At 38.4% G+C, this 16,629-nt stretch overlaps 1 protein-coding gene across 22 annotated transcripts in view; it reads left to right on the top strand.

Annotated features, from left to right (window-relative positions):
* ADGRL3 (adhesion G protein-coupled receptor L3) overlaps window positions 1-16,629 on the top strand; it is a 581,523-nt gene that overhangs the window by 390,851 nt on the left and 174,043 nt on the right. For 16 of the 22 annotated variants that reach the window (XM_081254128.1, XM_081254131.1, XM_081254133.1 and 13 more), the window contains 2 exons: window positions 13,962-14,264; window positions 16,350-16,453. In XM_081254128.1, the coding sequence (XP_081110254.1) occupies window positions 13,962-14,264; window positions 16,350-16,453 (407 nt within the window). The remainder of the gene's footprint in view (window positions 1-13,961; window positions 14,265-16,349; window positions 16,454-16,629) is intronic. The other 6 variants (XM_081254129.1, XM_081254127.1, XM_081254116.1 and 3 more) reach the window with 1 other exon arrangement.

Below are 16,629 nucleotides of genomic sequence, written 5' to 3'. Positions count from 1 at the left end.
TCTCCGTACCTCAATTATGCATGTAAAGCATTAGCACACTACCAGGTACATAACATATGCTCATGAAAAAGCAGCTATATTTCACATTACTGTTTGCTGATTGTTTACTGCCTACTTGTGTGCCCAACACTGTACTCAATTTTCTGGACTTTATAGTTTTTTCTTGGGGGTCCTTACGTTAAGAGACTTAGACATGCCATAACAGAAAGAAATTAGCTCAAAGAGGATTACTTCCTCCAGTCTCACAATCAGTGGGCAGGTAATTTCCTGTGGATCAAGTTCAGGTTATCAATATTCCTTCTAAGGTAGTGTGGTTAAGAGTGTGCCTAGGTTGTTTCTCTGTTATGAACTTTCAACCTTAGAAAAATTACTGAATCTCTTGGTGCTTCAGTTTCACCATCTGAAAATCATGAGAATTAATAGTACAGATTTGTTGTCAGAATTAAATGGGCTAGTTCCTGTGAAGTGCTCAGAATAGTGCCAGATGCATAATAAGTACTCAAAACTACCCAATAGGTCCAGGCCATAGCAATACCAAGAAAGTATATGTGAGCAGTACTGGGGACATATTAATTTCCAAATTTATTGAGTTTTTACATATATGTTTCTGTCATTACATTTTGTCTAAATTTTTAACAATAGGATAATCCTAATAGAAAGGGAGAGATTTTGATAGACTTGGATTAGAATCCTGGTTCTATCACTTTCCAGCTATATAAGCTTGGGAGAATTGCCTAATTTGACTTCTTTCATCTCCAAAATGAAGATCAGTATAGCTACCCTAAGGTTATCAGGAATACTAAATTAGTATTTCTTATAATACATATATAAAACATACAGCACAGTTCCTGGCATGGTAAGGGCTAAGTATGTAGCAGATAATTCTTACAAGATGCCCCCAAAATCCTTTATTTTACCTTAATATCTTACATGATAAGGCCATTACAAGTTCATGTTTATTAGAACAGATAATTTTCTTTATATACAGTAAGAATATATTCTATGAGAGAATCAGAAAATATAAATGGATCAAGATACAAAAATAACTTTACCCCCACATGGCTGATAGTATGTGGAATTTCACTATTTCAAGGGGCCATGGAGCCAAGTATTATAGATGGATTCTGAAAATAATTGGAAAATTTCAAGATTTCATGACTGATAATGTTTCTTTTTAAAAACTAAGTGTAATCAAATCTTCTGCCACCAACTGACATTCATGGAGGTCAGGCAGAATTTCTTTCTCCTACCCAGAGCACTGCACAGGCAGCCAAAAGACACTTGCAGCATTGTTATGGTTTTGGTTTTCATTTTTCCTTTATCACACCCTTGGGAGGATTTCTTCAATAATTGACCTTGGATTAAATGTTTGGAAGGTGGGGAGAAGGAAATGCTTCTGTAGTCAACCAAAATACTTTATGTTGGGATGAAGTTAGCCCAAAAGAAAGGCTTGTAAAGGGAAAACCATGAGGGGAGGTACATATTTTAAAGAGGAAGGGGAAAAATGGAGAATCAAGAAGAAGGTCCATGTATTTCATGAGTAGAAAGAAAATATTTCTTCTATCATGACGTTTATCCTATTTTTGATTCCATGGTTTATATTCTATTTTAAGTATTACATTTTTCAGAAGATGCCTGTATTAGTCTGCTAGGGCTGCAACAACAAAATACCACAGACAAGGTGGCTTAAGCCAACAGAAATTCATTTTCTCACAGTTCTGATGGCTGAAAGTTCAAGCTCAAGATGCTAGCAGGATTGGTTTCTCCTTAGGCTTCTCCTTGACTTAAGATGGTCACCTTCTCACTATATCCTCACATGGCCTTTACTCTGTACCCCTGTATCCCTGGTATCTCTCTTCTTATATGGATAACAGTTCTATTGTATTAGGAACCCACCCTTATGAATTCATTGAATCTTAATTACCTCTTTAAAGGCTCTATCTCCAAATATAGTCTTATGTGGAATAGGGCTTCAACATATGAATTTTGGGGGAAAACAACTAAGTCCATTCACAGTGTCAATCCCAAATAATAAATGTGTTTTGTGATCAAGAATAGTAACGTTGGGCTTCCCTGGTGGCGTATTGGTTGAGAGTCCGCCTGCCGACGCAGGCGACACTGGTTTGTGCCCCGGTCCGGGAAGATCCTACATGCCGCGGAGCCGCTGGGCTCGTGAGCCATGGCCACTGAGCCTACGCATCCGGAGCCTGTGCTCCACGACGGGAGAGGCCGCAACAGTGAGAGGCCCACGTACCGCAAAAAAAAAAAAAAAAAAGTAGTAATGCTTTATTAGAATCATTTTAGTTCCTTCAGTCCCTTCTTAAAGCATTATGGAAGACTTGTAGTTGTAGAATGCATGAAATAATTCAGGCTGCCACTTTTAAAAGCATATTATGAAAAATATGGAATATGGAATTAGAGGACACCGACTTACTACTTGCATGATTATGATTCACTTACCAGTTGAGCCTATGTTCTCTCATTTGTAAAATTAGGAATTCATAGTTATAATTACTCTGCACATTTAAAAATAAGAATTCAATGAGATAATAGAGATAAGGTAAAGCATTACAAAATGTAAAGGACTATACAAATGTCATTTATTTTCAGTTTTCCATAGTGTACTCCACAGAGTATAATCTGTAGTAACATTCAAAATAACATTTATTCTTTTCAAGGCAGGCTGAAGAAAAAAAATTAAGCAAAATAAATCAAATCATAAGAATGAAATAACCCATGGACAATAAATTTCAGAGGGCAAGAGAATTAAAAATTTATTTTGGAAATAAATGTTAATTATGAGAGAAAAATGTTAATATGAAGGACTTTTTTGGTTACATTTCTGATAACCAAATACTAATCTGTATAAGCACAATAAGCACAATAACAATGACAAAATAATAAGGAAAATTGCACAATTTTGATAAAGTGTTTTATATAAACAGTCACTCAAACTTATTTTCTTTTACATAGTAACCTTCCCTGATACAAAACCTCAAGCATATGAGGCACTAAAAACTCATACTTTTATTAAGCTATGTCATCAGGTAAGATTCAGTAATAGTGTACACTGGAAAAGTATCATATCACTTTTACCTTGCTGGAAGATAGAGAAGGAAAAACTCCTTATAACATATGATATAGGCTGGAACTTCACCAAAGTGTGTTGCTAGAACTCTTTCGTGAATCTAGATCTTTTTTCACAGTATCTAGAAGTAAGGCCTGCTCTTTCCTGGGCACTGGTGACAACATGTATGTCACTGGTAGTACTTATTCTGCCAAAAGCTGGCATTGAGCAGAGCTCTTGGGAGCCATACATGGCCGTAAATGGTAGGGAAGGGATGGGGGATCAGGGACAGCTTTTAAAATGGACTTTTATTCTGCTTAAAGTCAAACAGAAAGGTACAACCATGCTTGTAGATATCTCTCTGTGACACAGTTCCAAGGAAAAGAGATCTATACTGATCCTTAACAGTAGTGCTTCTGTATTAAACTAAATAAAGTCTTTGCAATGTATTTCATAACAAATTGAACTTAAAAAATATATATCTTGGGCTTCCCTGGTGGCGCAGTGGTTGAGAGTCCTCCTGCCAATGCAGGGGACACGGGTTCGTGCCTCGGTCCGGGAAAATCCCACATGCCGCGGAGCGGCTGGGCCCATGAGCCATGGCCGCTGAGCCTGCGCGTCCAGAGCCTGTGCTCCACAAAGGGAGAGGCCACAGCAGTGGGAGGCCCGCGTACCGCAAAAAAAAAAGAAAAAAATATATGTATATATCTTTTATCAGTGTTATTGCTTCACAAAAATATGTTCAATTTAAATATGATTGTTCTGAGATAAGGTAATTTGAGGAAAGAGGGGCTTTGTATTCTCCCTGTTTATTTTCTCTTAGAGTTATTTCTTTAAGTTTTCTTAATGTAGAGTAAAATGCATTTATCAAATAACTTTTGCAGCCCATCAACTGTAGGGATTCTTAGCTACTCCATTTGCTATTTCTTTTTACTTATCCTTTCCCATCTTTTGTGAATTTTTACAACGGGACCCTCTCCTGCTTCCTTGACCTATCCCTGATGGTCATCTATCTTGGCTGAGAGCTTATTAACTCTTAGTCAGACAGAAGGCCAAAAGTTGAGGAAATGCTATTGACAAAACACATTGTAGTATAAAACCCTGTCTTGTTAAATTTGAAAAGGTTCCTTGATGGAGATGGTATCCAATCTAAGCCCCACAGAATACATAGGAATTACTAGGTGGAAATGGGGGCAGGAGTACTGCAGCATATGCAAAGACCCTGAGGCCAAAAGAACAGGGGACAACTGGGAAACTACTGGTAATTTTGTATGGTTTACGAGTAGAAGTAAAAGATTAAAATGCATTATAAATGAGCTGGAGAAAGAAACTCCTAAGGGCTATAGGTATGAAGAAAGGGGGTTCAGCTTTATTTGGAGGGCAGATAGAAACCACCTGGGGATTTTAATCTGGGGAGTAACATATTCCAATGTATACCCTAAGAGATGCCTTTGGCAAAAGGTGAAGAATGGTTTGAGTAAGCTTATTTTAGAGAAAAATAAGAACACTGATTTTCATTATGTGATGCTATTGTTAAATACTTATTGGTGGGATACTATAGTTTTTAAAAATCTGAAATCTGGATCATTTAAATAGAGCACAATGATACATATATAAAATCTATGCTAAAAGACAATTCTATTCAAACTTGGCAAGTCTGCAATCAGAGCAAACAAAAGTCTTATAATAATATGTCATTGCTCCTTGTGCATGATTTGTGTTATTGAGAAAATAGGCCAGAGAATCTTCTCACCAGAAATGTGATGATGCAGTTTTATCAGAGCAAAAATGATTACAAAACAAATCCCCTCTTCTCCCAGAGGGTTGTATGTTAATTAAAATTTCTAAGTGAAGAAGGCTACATTTATTTAGAAAGCATTCTTTAGTACCTATACAATTCTCAGGAAGAGAAGGAAGACCACTGAAAATCACAGCTTCTATTTTTAAATTAATTTCTTCTCTAGATCAAAAACTTTTTGAACGAGTAAATTTGACCATGAGATTATTTCACTAATACAGCTAACTGATATGAGTCTCTGTTTCTACATGATCAAAGTAGACTACAAAGAACTAAAAATACTTTTTTTGAAACAAAAACTGTAGCTCATTATCAATGAAAAGATTCAGAGTCCCTTTCAAAAATTTGTTATTCAAAATCATCCCTTCAAAAGTACAAATGAGAGATGGCATTACTGAAATTGGAGTCAGAGAAAATAACTTGAAGTTAGCTTTTAACTATTGCCTTACTACTCCATCAAGTAGTATGAGGTCAAAAATATTTTTTCCATCAACTAGAAAAATTTGCACAAAAAATGTGCTTATATTCCCAGCAATGACACAATTGACACATATTTTTTAAAAGCCAATGCTAAGTATTAATACAATTATATTATTTACTTTAACATTAATTAACATTAATAAATAATATTTGATTTTCAGCTCATTATTATTAAATTTTCTTACTTTTATGTTTTCTTTTTGGAAATTCTGATAATTTTATATGTAAACAATATATATTATAATAATTTTTACTGTTTATAATTTTAAGACTTCAATTACACTTGTTTAAAAATACGTTGCTAAATATTATATTTGAATTGTGTTAAATGCTTAGTGCCAAAAATTTTGTTTACTAAATCCTGAATTTCTATTTTGCAAAAGTACATATTGAAATACCAGTATTGGCATTTTCCTCTGGTGTTGCTTTTATTAGGAAAAATGTTAAAAGGCCACCGTTTTCATTCATAGATGATGGCAGGTTGAACACAGATAATGGTGATTGGGAAGAAGGAGAAATATTTTTTTTAACATCTTTATTAGAGTATAATTGCTTTACAATGCCATGTTAGTTGCTGCTTTATATCAAAGTGAATCAGCTATACATATACATATATCCCCATATCTCCTCCCTCTTGCATCTCCCTCCCACCCTCCCTATCCCATCCCTCTAGGTGGTCACAAAGCACCAAGCTGATCTCCCTGTGCTATGCAGCTGCTGCCCACTAGCTATCTATTTTACATTTGGTAGTGCATATATTTGCACGCCACTCGCTCATTTCATCCCAGCTTACCCTTCCCTCTCCCCATGTCCTCAAGTCCATTCTCTACGACTGAATCTTTATACCTGTCCTGCCCCTAGGTTCTTCAGAACTTTTTTTTTTTGATTCCATTATACATGTTAGCATACGGTATTTGTTTTTCTCTTTCTGACTTACTTCACTCTGTATGACAGTCTCTAGGTCCATCCACCTCACTACAATTAACTGAATTTCCTTTCTTTTTATGGCTAAGTAATATTCCACTGTATATACATGCCACATCTTCTTTATCCATTCATCTGTTGATGGACACTTAGTTTGCTTCCATGTCCTGGTGATTGTAAGTAGTGCTGCAGTGAACATTGTGATACACATATTTTTTTGAATTATGGTTTTCTCAGGGTATATGCCCAGTAGTGGGATTGCTGGGTCACATGGTAGCTCTATTTTTTGTTTTTTAAGGAACCTTCATACTGTTCTCCATAGTGGCTGTATCAATGTACATTCCCACCAACAGTGCAAGAGGGTTCCCTTTTCTCCACAACCTCTCCAGCATTTATTGTTTGTAGATTTTTTGATGATGGCCATTCTGACTTGTGTGAGGAGATACCTCATTGTAGTTCTGATTTGCATTTCTCTAATGATTAGTAATGTTGATCATCCTTTCATGTGTTTGTTGACAATCTGTATATCTTCTTTGGATAAATATCGTTTTAGGTCTTCTGCCCATTTTTGGATTGGGTTGTTTGTTTTTTTTAATATTGAGCTCCATGAGCTGCTTGTAAATTTTAGAGATTAATCCTTTGTCAGTTGCTTCATTTGAAAATATTTTCTCCCATTCATCTTGCTTATGTTTTCCTCTGCTGTGCATAAGTTTTTAAGTTTCATTAGGTCCCATTTGTTTATTTTTGTTTTTATTTCCATTTCTCTAGGAGGTGGGTCAAAAAGGATCCTGGTGTGATTTATGTCATAGAGTGTTCTATGTTTTCCTCTAATAGTTTTATAGTGTCTGGCCTTACATTTAGGTCTTTAATCCATTTTGAGTTTAGTTTTGTGCATAGTGTTTGGGAGTGTTCTAATTTCATTATTTTACATGTACCTGTCCAGTTTTCCCAGCACCACTTATTGAAGAGACTGTCCTTTCTCCACTGTGCATTCCTGCCTCCTTTATCAAAGATAAGGTGACCATATGTGCGTGGGTTTATCTCTGGGCTTTCTATCCTGTTCCATTGATCTATATTCTGTTTTTGTGCCAGTACCATACTGTCTTGATTACTGTAGCTTTGTAGTATAGTCTGAAGTCAGGGAGCCTAATTCCTCCAGCTCCGTTTTTCTTTCTCAAGATTGCTTTGGCTATTCGGGCTCTTTTGTGTTTCCATACAAATTGTGCAATTTTTTGTTCTAGTTCTGTGAAAAATGCCAGTGGTAGTTTGATAGGGATTGCATTGAATCTGTAGATTGCTTTGGGTAGTAGAGTCATTTTCACAATGTTGATTCTTCCAATCCAAGAACATGGTATATCTCTCCATCTATTTGTATCATCTTTAATTTCTTTCATCAATGTCTTATAGTTTTCTGCATACAGGTCTATTGTCTCCTAAGGTAAGTTTATTGATAGGTATTTTATTCTTTTTATTGCAATGGTAAATGAGAGTGTTTCCTTAATTTCTCTTTCAGACTTTTCATCATTAGTGTATAGGAGTGCACAAGATTTCTGTGCAGTATTTTGCTGCATCCCATACATTTTTGGTCATTGTGTTTTCATTGTCATTTTTTTCTAGGTATTTTTTGATTTCCTCTTTGATTTCTTCAGTGATCTCTTCTTTATATAGTAGTGTACTGTTTAGCCTCCATGTATTTGTATTTTTTACAGATTTTTTCATGTAATTGATATCTAGTCTCATAGCGTTGTGGTTGGAAAAGTTATGTGATACAATTTCAATTTTCTTAAATTTACCAACGCTTGTTTTGTGATCCAAGTATGATCTATCCTGGAGAATATTCCATGAGCACTTGAGAAGAAAGTGTATTCTGTTGCTTTTGGATGTAATGTCCTCTAAATGTTAATGAAGTCCATCTTGTTTAATGTTTCATTTAAAGCTTGTGTTTCCTTATTTATTTTCATTTTTTATGATCTTTCCATTGGTGAAAGTCGGTGTTAATGTCCCCTACTATGATTGTGTTACTGTCGATTTCCGCTTTTATGGCTTTTAGCATTTGCCTTATGTATTCAGGTGCTCCTGTGTTGGGTGCATAAATATTTACAATTGTTATATCTTCTTCTTGGATTTGTCCCTTGATCATTATATAGTGTCCTTCTTTGTGTCTTTTAGTAGTCTTTATCGTAAAGTCTATTTTTTCTGATATGAGAATTGCTACTCCAGCTTTCTTTTGATTTCCATTTGCATGGAATATCTTTTTCCATCCCCACTTTCAGTCAGTATATGTCCCTAGGTCTGAAGTGGGTCTCTTGTAGACAGGACATATATGGGTCTTGTTCCTGTATCCATTCAGCTAGTCTATGTCTTTTGGTTGGAGCAGTTATTCCATTTACATTTAATGTAATTATCTATATGTATGTTTCCTATTACCATTTTCTTAATTGTTTTGGGTTTGTTATTGTAGGTCTTTCCCTTCTCTTGTGTTTCCTTCCTAGAGAAGGTCGTTTAGCATTCGTTTTGAAGCTGGCTTGGTGGTGCTGAATTTTCTTAGCTTTTGCTTGTCTGTAAAGGTTTTAATTTCTCCATCAAATCTCTATGAGATCTAATCTTGTTTATAGTTTTTTCCCTTTCATCACTTTAAATATGTTCTGCCACTCCCTTCTGGCTTGTAGAGTTTCTGCAGAAAGATCAGCTGTTAACCTTATGGGGATTCCCTTTTGTGTTATTTGTTGCTTTTCCCTTGCTGCTTTCAATATTTTTTCTTTGTATTTAAATTTTGATAGTTTGATTAATATGTGTCTTGGCATGTTTCTCCTTGGATTTATCCTGTATGGGAATCTTTATGCTTCCTGGACTTGATTGACTATTTCCTTTCCCATATTAGGGAGTTTTCAACTATAATCTCTTCAAATATTTTCTCAATCCCTTTCTTTTTCTCTTCTTCTTCTGGAACCCCTATAATTCGAATGTTGGTGCATTTAATGTTGTCCCAGATGTCTCTGAGACTGTCCTCAATTCTTTCCATTCTTTTTTCTTTATTCTGCTCTGTGGTCGTTATTTCCACTATTTTATCTTTGAGGTCACTTATCTGTTCTTCTGCCTCAGTTATTCTGCTATTGATTCCCTCTAGGTAATTTTTAATTTCATTTATTGTGTTATTCTTCATTGTTTGTTTGCTCTTTAATTCTTCTAGGTCCTTGTTAAATTTTTCTTATATTTTCTCCATTGTATGTCCAAGACTTTGGATATCTTTACTATCATTAGTCTGAATTCTATTTCAGGTAGACTGCCTATTTCCTCTTCATGTGTTTGTTCTAGTGGGTTTTTTCCTTGCTCTGTCATCTGCTGCATATTTCTCTGTCTTCTCATTTTGCTTAACTTACTATGTTTGGGGTCTCCTTTTTGCAGGCTGGAGGTTCATATTTCCTGTTGTTTTTGGTGTCTGCCCCCAGTGGCTAAGTTTGGTTCAGTGGGTTATCTAGGCTTCCTTGTGGAGGGGACTGGGGCCTGTGTTCTGGTCGATGGGACTGGATCTTGTCTTTCTTGTGGGCAGGACCATGTCCTGTGGTGTGTTTTGGGGTGTCTGTGACCTTTTTATATTTTAGGCAGCCTCTCTGCTAATGGGTAGGGTTGTGTTCCTGTGTTGCTAATTGTTTGGCATAGGGTGTCCAGCAGTGGAGTTTGCTGGTCATTGAGTGGAGCCAGGTCTTAGTGTTAAGATGGCGATCTCTGGGAGAGCTTTTGTTGTTTGATATCATGTGGAGCCGGGAGGTCTCTTTTCAACTCACCTCAGAGGCACAGGCCTTAAACCTGACTGGAGCATGGAGACCCTGTCAGCCACATGGATGAGAAGAAAAAGGAGGGAGAGAGAGAGGGTGGGAGAGAGAGACAGAGAGAGAGAGAGGGAGGGAGAGAGAGAAAGAAAGAAAAGAAAGTTATTAAAATTAATTTTTTTAAATTATTAAACATAAACAAATTACTGTAATAAAAAAATAAGAAAGAAAGAAGAGAGCATTGAAACCAGAAAACAAATCCACCAATGATAATAAGCACTAAAAACAATACTTAAAAAAAAAAAAAAAACTGACACACAGAACCCTAGGACAAATGTTAAAAGCAAAGCTATACAGACAAAGTCACACAAAGAAGCATACACATACGCACTCACAAGAAAGAGAAAAGGGAAAAAAAATGTATATATATATATAGAAGGAAGAGAGCAGCCAAATCAATAAACAAATCTACCATGATAATAAGCTCTAAATACTAAACTAAGGTAAACATAAGACCTGAAACAAATTAGATGCAAAAAGCAAATCCCGGGCTTCCCTGGTGGCGCAGTGGTTGAGAGTCCGCCTGCCGATGCAGGGGAAACGGGTTCGTGCCCCGGTCTGGGAAGATCCCACATGCCGCGGAGCAGCTGGGCCCGTGAACCATGGCCGCTGGGCCTGTGCGTCCGCAGCCTGTGCTCCGCAACGGGAGAGGCCACAACAGTGAGAGGCCCACATACCGCAAAAAAAAAAAAAAAAAGCAAATCCCATGTCTACATTTGATCCGGAAGTCCACCACCTCAATTTTGGGATGATTCATTGTCTATTCAGCTATTCCAGTGATGCAGAGTACATCAAGTTGATTGTGGAGATTTAATCCACTGCTTCTGAGGCTGCTGGGAGAAATATCCCTTTCTCTTCTTTGTTCGCACAGCTCCTGGGGTTCAGCTTTGAATTTGTCCCCGCCTTTGCATGTAGGTCACTTGAGGGCATCTGTTTTTCGCTCAGACAGGACGGCATTAAAGGAGCAGCTGATTAGGAGGCTCTGGCTCACTCAGGCCGGAGGGAGAGAGGGGTCCAGGATGCAGTGCCAGCCTCTGGCGACAGAGGCTGGCGTGATATTGTGACAGCCTGTGGCGCACCGTGTGTCCTCCCAGGGAAGTTGTCCGTGGATCACGGGACCCTGGATCACGGGACCCTGGCAGTGGCAGGCTGCAAGGCTCCCAGAGGAGAGGTGTGGATAGTGACCTGTGACTGCACACAGACTTCTTGGCAGCTGCAGCAACAGCCTTAGCCTTTTATTCCTGTCTCTGGGTCCACGCTGACAGCCGCAGCTCGTGCCTGTCTCTGGAGCTCATTTATGCGGTGCTCTGAATCCCCTCTCCTCCCGCACCCCAAAACAATGGTCTCTTGCCTCTTAGGCAGTTCCAGACATTTTCCTGATTCCCTCCCGGCTAGCTGTGGTGCACTAGCCCCCTTCAGGCTGTGTTCACGCAGCCAACCCCAGTCCTTTCCCTGGGATCTAACCTCTGAAGCCCGAGCCTCAGCTCCCAGCACCCACCCGTCTGGGAGGGTGAGCACACAAGCCTCTCACGCTGGTGAGTACTGGTCAGCACCGATCCTCTGTATAGGAATCTCTCCGCTTTGCCCTCTGCACCCCTGTACCTGCACATTCCTTTGTGGCTAGAGCGTTTCCCCGCCACCCTGCCAGTGAAGGGGCTCCCTAGTGTGTGGAAACCTTTCCTCCTTCACAGCTCCCTCCCAGAGGTCAGGTCCTGTCCCTATTCTTTTGTCTCTGTTTTTCCTTTTTTCTTTTGCCCTACCCAGGTATGTGGGGAGTTTCTTGCCTTTTGGGAAGTCTGAGGTGTTCTATAGGAGTTGTTCCAGATGTAGATGTATTTCTGATGTATTTGTGGGGAGGAAGGTGATCTCCATATCTTACTCCTCCCCCATCTTGAAGGTCTCCAAGAAATTTTTTAAATGAGATGGAATCTGCCAGATTTGGCAATTTGGGGGATATGGTGTATACAGAAAAAAAAAGGGGGAAAGAAGGATACTCTGGTTTCTTGTATGAACTTTGAGTAAATGTAGTTATGAACATTACCATTCATGTGGTGAGGGAATGCGAGAGAAAATGGAGGAAGAAGGGGAGAGGAAACAGAAGAACAAGCAAGAAGACAAAATAGCAAATAATATCATTTCAGATATGCTACAATTTCAATTATTAAATAAGTGTTTAAAATGGTTCTGATGAACATAGGGGCAGAACAGGAATAAAGACACAGACATAGAGAATGGACTTGAGGACATGGGAAGGGGAAGCTGAGACCAAGTGAGAGAGTGGCATGGACATAAATACACTACCAAATGTAAAATAGATAGCTAGTAGGAAGCAGCCACAATAGCACAGGGAGATCAGCTCGGTGCTTTCTGACCGCGTAGAGGGGTGGGATAGGGAGGGTGGGAGGGAGATGCAAGAGGGAGGAGATATGGGGATATATGTATATGTATAGGTGATTCACTTTGTTATAAAGCAGAAACTAACACACCATTGTAAAGCAATTATACTCCCAATAGATGTTAAAATAAATAAATAAATAAATCAGTGTTTGAAAAATTCATAGACCCTCCCCCTGCAATCTCTATTCTATTTTATGCACCAAATACACTGTGATGGATTTGGCATCTCTTCTGGGGCAGCAGAGTCTAATTGATGACATGGTAAAGCAGACCATGAATGACAAACAACAGGAGGCTCATCACAGTTCTCCCTTCAGTTTCTTAAACCTGTGCTACTTTGAATCTGACCAGAGCCAGTTCCCCCACTGTTTATTGCCAGTGAGTGAGATTAAGAGTAGTTTCTGGGCTTCCCTGGTGGCGCAGTGGTTGAGAGTCCGCCTGCCGATGCAGGTGACGAAGTTTCGTGCCCCAGTCCGGGAGGATCCCACATGCCGCGGAGCGGCTGGGACCATAAGCCATGGCCGCTGAGCCTGCGTGTCCAGAGCCTGTGCTCCGCAACGGAAGAGGCCACAACAGAGAGAGGCCCGCGTACCGCAAAAGAAAAAAAAAAAAAAGAGTAGTTTCTAGTCTTACAGTTAGGAAAGCAGTGTATGTATGTGGAGGCCTGGTACACGCTTGCATTCCTATGATGGGAATCTGAATATATTTTACCAGAAAGATAATTCTCTGCAGTGATTATTTCTATAGTATCATTAAGACATTGCTTTGTATACATTATAGATTTAATAACCTGTTAATATCTAATCAAGGAACCTAACCACTTTTATCTGGAACTTGGAAAATGCCACTTTAAAAATCTAGTTAGAAAATAATTTATGAACACTAATTGGAAGTTACTAATGTGAAGTTTAAAAGTTTTGATACAATGGGTCTGTTTTAAGAGCATCAGCGTAAATCACGCTACTCGAATTTGTGTTAAGGATATTATACTCAGAATTGCTCTTTACCTTTTAGCTTGTGAGCACTTTAATTTCGGATTTTTTTTGTTTTTGCTACATCTTTAGAAATTCATGTTATAGTTAATGTGGAAAAAATATTGTATATAGCTCTCTCCCTTCCTATACCGAATTTGAAGATTCTAAGGAGAGGGCTGTAAATGTTTTAATCCCCTAATAGTCCAAAAGGCCAGTAAGCTTCTTAAAGCTTACTGAAGAGTTGAATTGTGCTGTAACTTTGTTTTCTGTAACTGAAGTTGAGAAAAACTAGAAACAAGCCTACATTTAGCATTAGTCAAATGACTGTCTTGATATTCAAGTAGCACTCTGATATTTTGATATTGGCTTATTTTTCCCATGTTTAAGGCTCCATGAATTGTCAAATAAAAATGACTTCTGAAGTATTAGGACGTTTTTAGGTCCTACTGTGAACAAGCAATGTAGGCGTTTTCTTCTGAATTTTATTTCAGATATCTCTACTGCAGGACCTCTTGGCACGGGAAGCACCACTACCAGTACCACCCTTCGGACCACAACTTGGAGCCCAGGCAGGAGTACCACCCCATCGGTGTCAGGAAGAAGAAACCGGAATACCAGCACCCCATCTCCAGCAGTTGAGGTACTTGATGACATTACCACACACCTTCTGTCAGGATCATCCCAAATCCCAGCTCTGGAAGAGAGCTGTGAGGCTGTGGAAGCTCGAGAAATCATATGGTTTAAGACCCATCAAGGACAGATGGCAAAGCAGCCGTGCCCTGCAGGAACTATAGGTAAGTCTGTCCTACAGAGCTGAGCTAAAAGTGTATTGTTACTTTGGCTTGCTTTCCTAGTTTTTTTTCTTTTTTTTTTTTTTTGGTCACAACGTAGTTTTGTTACTTAACATTTGATTAAATTCTGGACTCAGCCAAATTACAATTTATAGCCAAGTATTTTCAGAGTTTGAGAATGCCACCTGAAGAAGTCACAGGTGAGAATTTGGTGGGAATACCTGTGAGATCAATAGTTTTCACCCATGCTGTGAGGTCAAGTTACAGTTAAGCTATGGATGTCCCAGCTACTCCAAAGGGCCAGCTCACCTATGCAACAGCCCAGAGTGAATCACTGGATTGGTGGGAGCTAGTTCTCATGCTTGTGACCAATTGTCAAATGTTTATTGCAGAAAACTAGATCAAGGACTTCTGTATTAGATGATCATTGAAACTACCTAACATTTAACAAAAGAGAAGATTTGACTATCCTTTATTACCAGTCATCATAGCTGTCCTTTAATAGTTGGAGCCTCTTGACATTGTCAGGGATGATGCTGGCAGGAGCCAGCCTCCTCTTACACAGCATCCACTAGAGAGATCAATCCTGCATTGTTTTCTCTAGGAGGTAGTCAAGAACTTGATAGCTCTTTGTCCCCCCACCTTTTTCTTTTCGCTGATGTGATTCATAATATCATCAAATGGTAACCATATTATTATTTACAATTTTAAGCCAGAAATAGTTTGATTTCTTATTGTTACAGATATTGATCTTCATAAAACTAATACTTGACACCCTGCATAAAATTTGCATTATTGCATAAAATGTGTAAATAAAACAAATGCATAATAGACATCACTAGACCAGCATTGTTAGGAGCTGTGATTTTGGGTGTTATTGATTTGGTTACTTCAATAGGTTTGTCTTAACAAAGTTTCAATGTGGAAATGTCCTTCTGAATTCCATGGTATATGAAGTGGTGGGAAGATAAGAAGATATATAAAAGTGCACATTTAATTTGTTTTCATCAAAGTGTTTAAAAATATTCTGAGATCTTCCTTCCCTTTATGAAGGGGCACAATATTTAGTTCCAGAGTTTTCTGTGGTATTGGAATCAGAAAACATTTTGAACTTTTCTCTTAGCGCTGTCTCCTTAGTTCTGTACCTTAGTTCCTTTATCTCTAAAAGAGAAATAATAACAGCCCCCCTTTCTTCAGATGTTTGTTGTAGAGGTTAGTGAAATACTTTATTTGAAAGCAGTTTGCAAACTGCAAAGCACTACAGAAATATGTTGTTCTTGTTCTGTGAAAATTGAGAAAGAGATTTACAGGAAACCTTCTGAAGCCCTACCTCCCAGGTGACTGCGCTTACTCTGCAGTCTTCTTTTTACCCTTTCTCTGTCCCCTCTGCTGTGCCCCTGTCCAAGGCCCACACAGTCTTTTCTCACCTGAATTATTGCAATAGCTTCCTCACAACTTCCATATCACTCCCTGAAATTCATGCTCCATGCTGCTGCTACAGTTATCTTTCTACAGCCTAAATCAGCCCATTTGTCTCCTCTGCGTAATGGTCTTCATTGATTTTCCAGCACCTACAGATGACAGACAAGGGCGTTTATGATCTGGCTCTGCCAGCCTTTCCAACTCCATTAAATACAACTCCCCTACCCACTAGACCTCAATTCAAAACACTTGATGATTCCCAAAGACAGCATATTTTTCCTTTGCCTGGAATGCCCTTACCCACCTTGTTTTCCTGAAAAACCTGCAAACTGATTCCTTTAAGACTCAACAGCTACCTTGCCTCTGAAAACTCAAACAGTAAGCCCCATGGAGTCAGGTACTACATTCATCTAAGTCATGAAGTTATTCCCTGTACCTGGTGTAGTTGTCAGCAAATGCTTTAAAAACATTGAGTGTTTGTTGTGTTATGTTTCTCTAATGCCAATTGCTTGCTAGGCACTGTACATGGTGTTTTAATAGACATTACTTCGGTTTAATGATCATAGTCTTACCTTTGCTCATATTTGAACATATTATGGATATAAAGTCATTATAAGAAAGATGGTTTGAACATTTGAAACAGACCTATTTCTCTCATTATTTTAGGAGTATCAACTTATCTATGCCTGGCTCCTGATGGAATCTGGGATCCCCAAGGACCAGACCTTAGCAACTGCTCTTCTCCTTGGGTCAGCCATATAACACAGAAGGTAAATCATGTCACTGACAAGGAAGACTTTGCCAGATCTAGATCCTCTGTTGTTGACTATAACTGCTGTAAACAAAATAGTCAATAATTTTTTTAATTAATGTGGAAAAAAATCTCCATTTTATTTTAAGATTTAATGACAAGCCTAATATGCTGTGAGCTAATTCTAGAATTTTG

Source organism: Mesoplodon bidens, assembly GCF_964165515.1.
Source record: "Mesoplodon bidens genome assembly, chromosome: 1".
Lineage (NCBI taxonomy): Eukaryota > Metazoa > Chordata > Mammalia > Artiodactyla > Ziphiidae > Mesoplodon > Mesoplodon bidens.
This window is presented reverse-complemented; position numbering and strand designations above follow the sequence as displayed.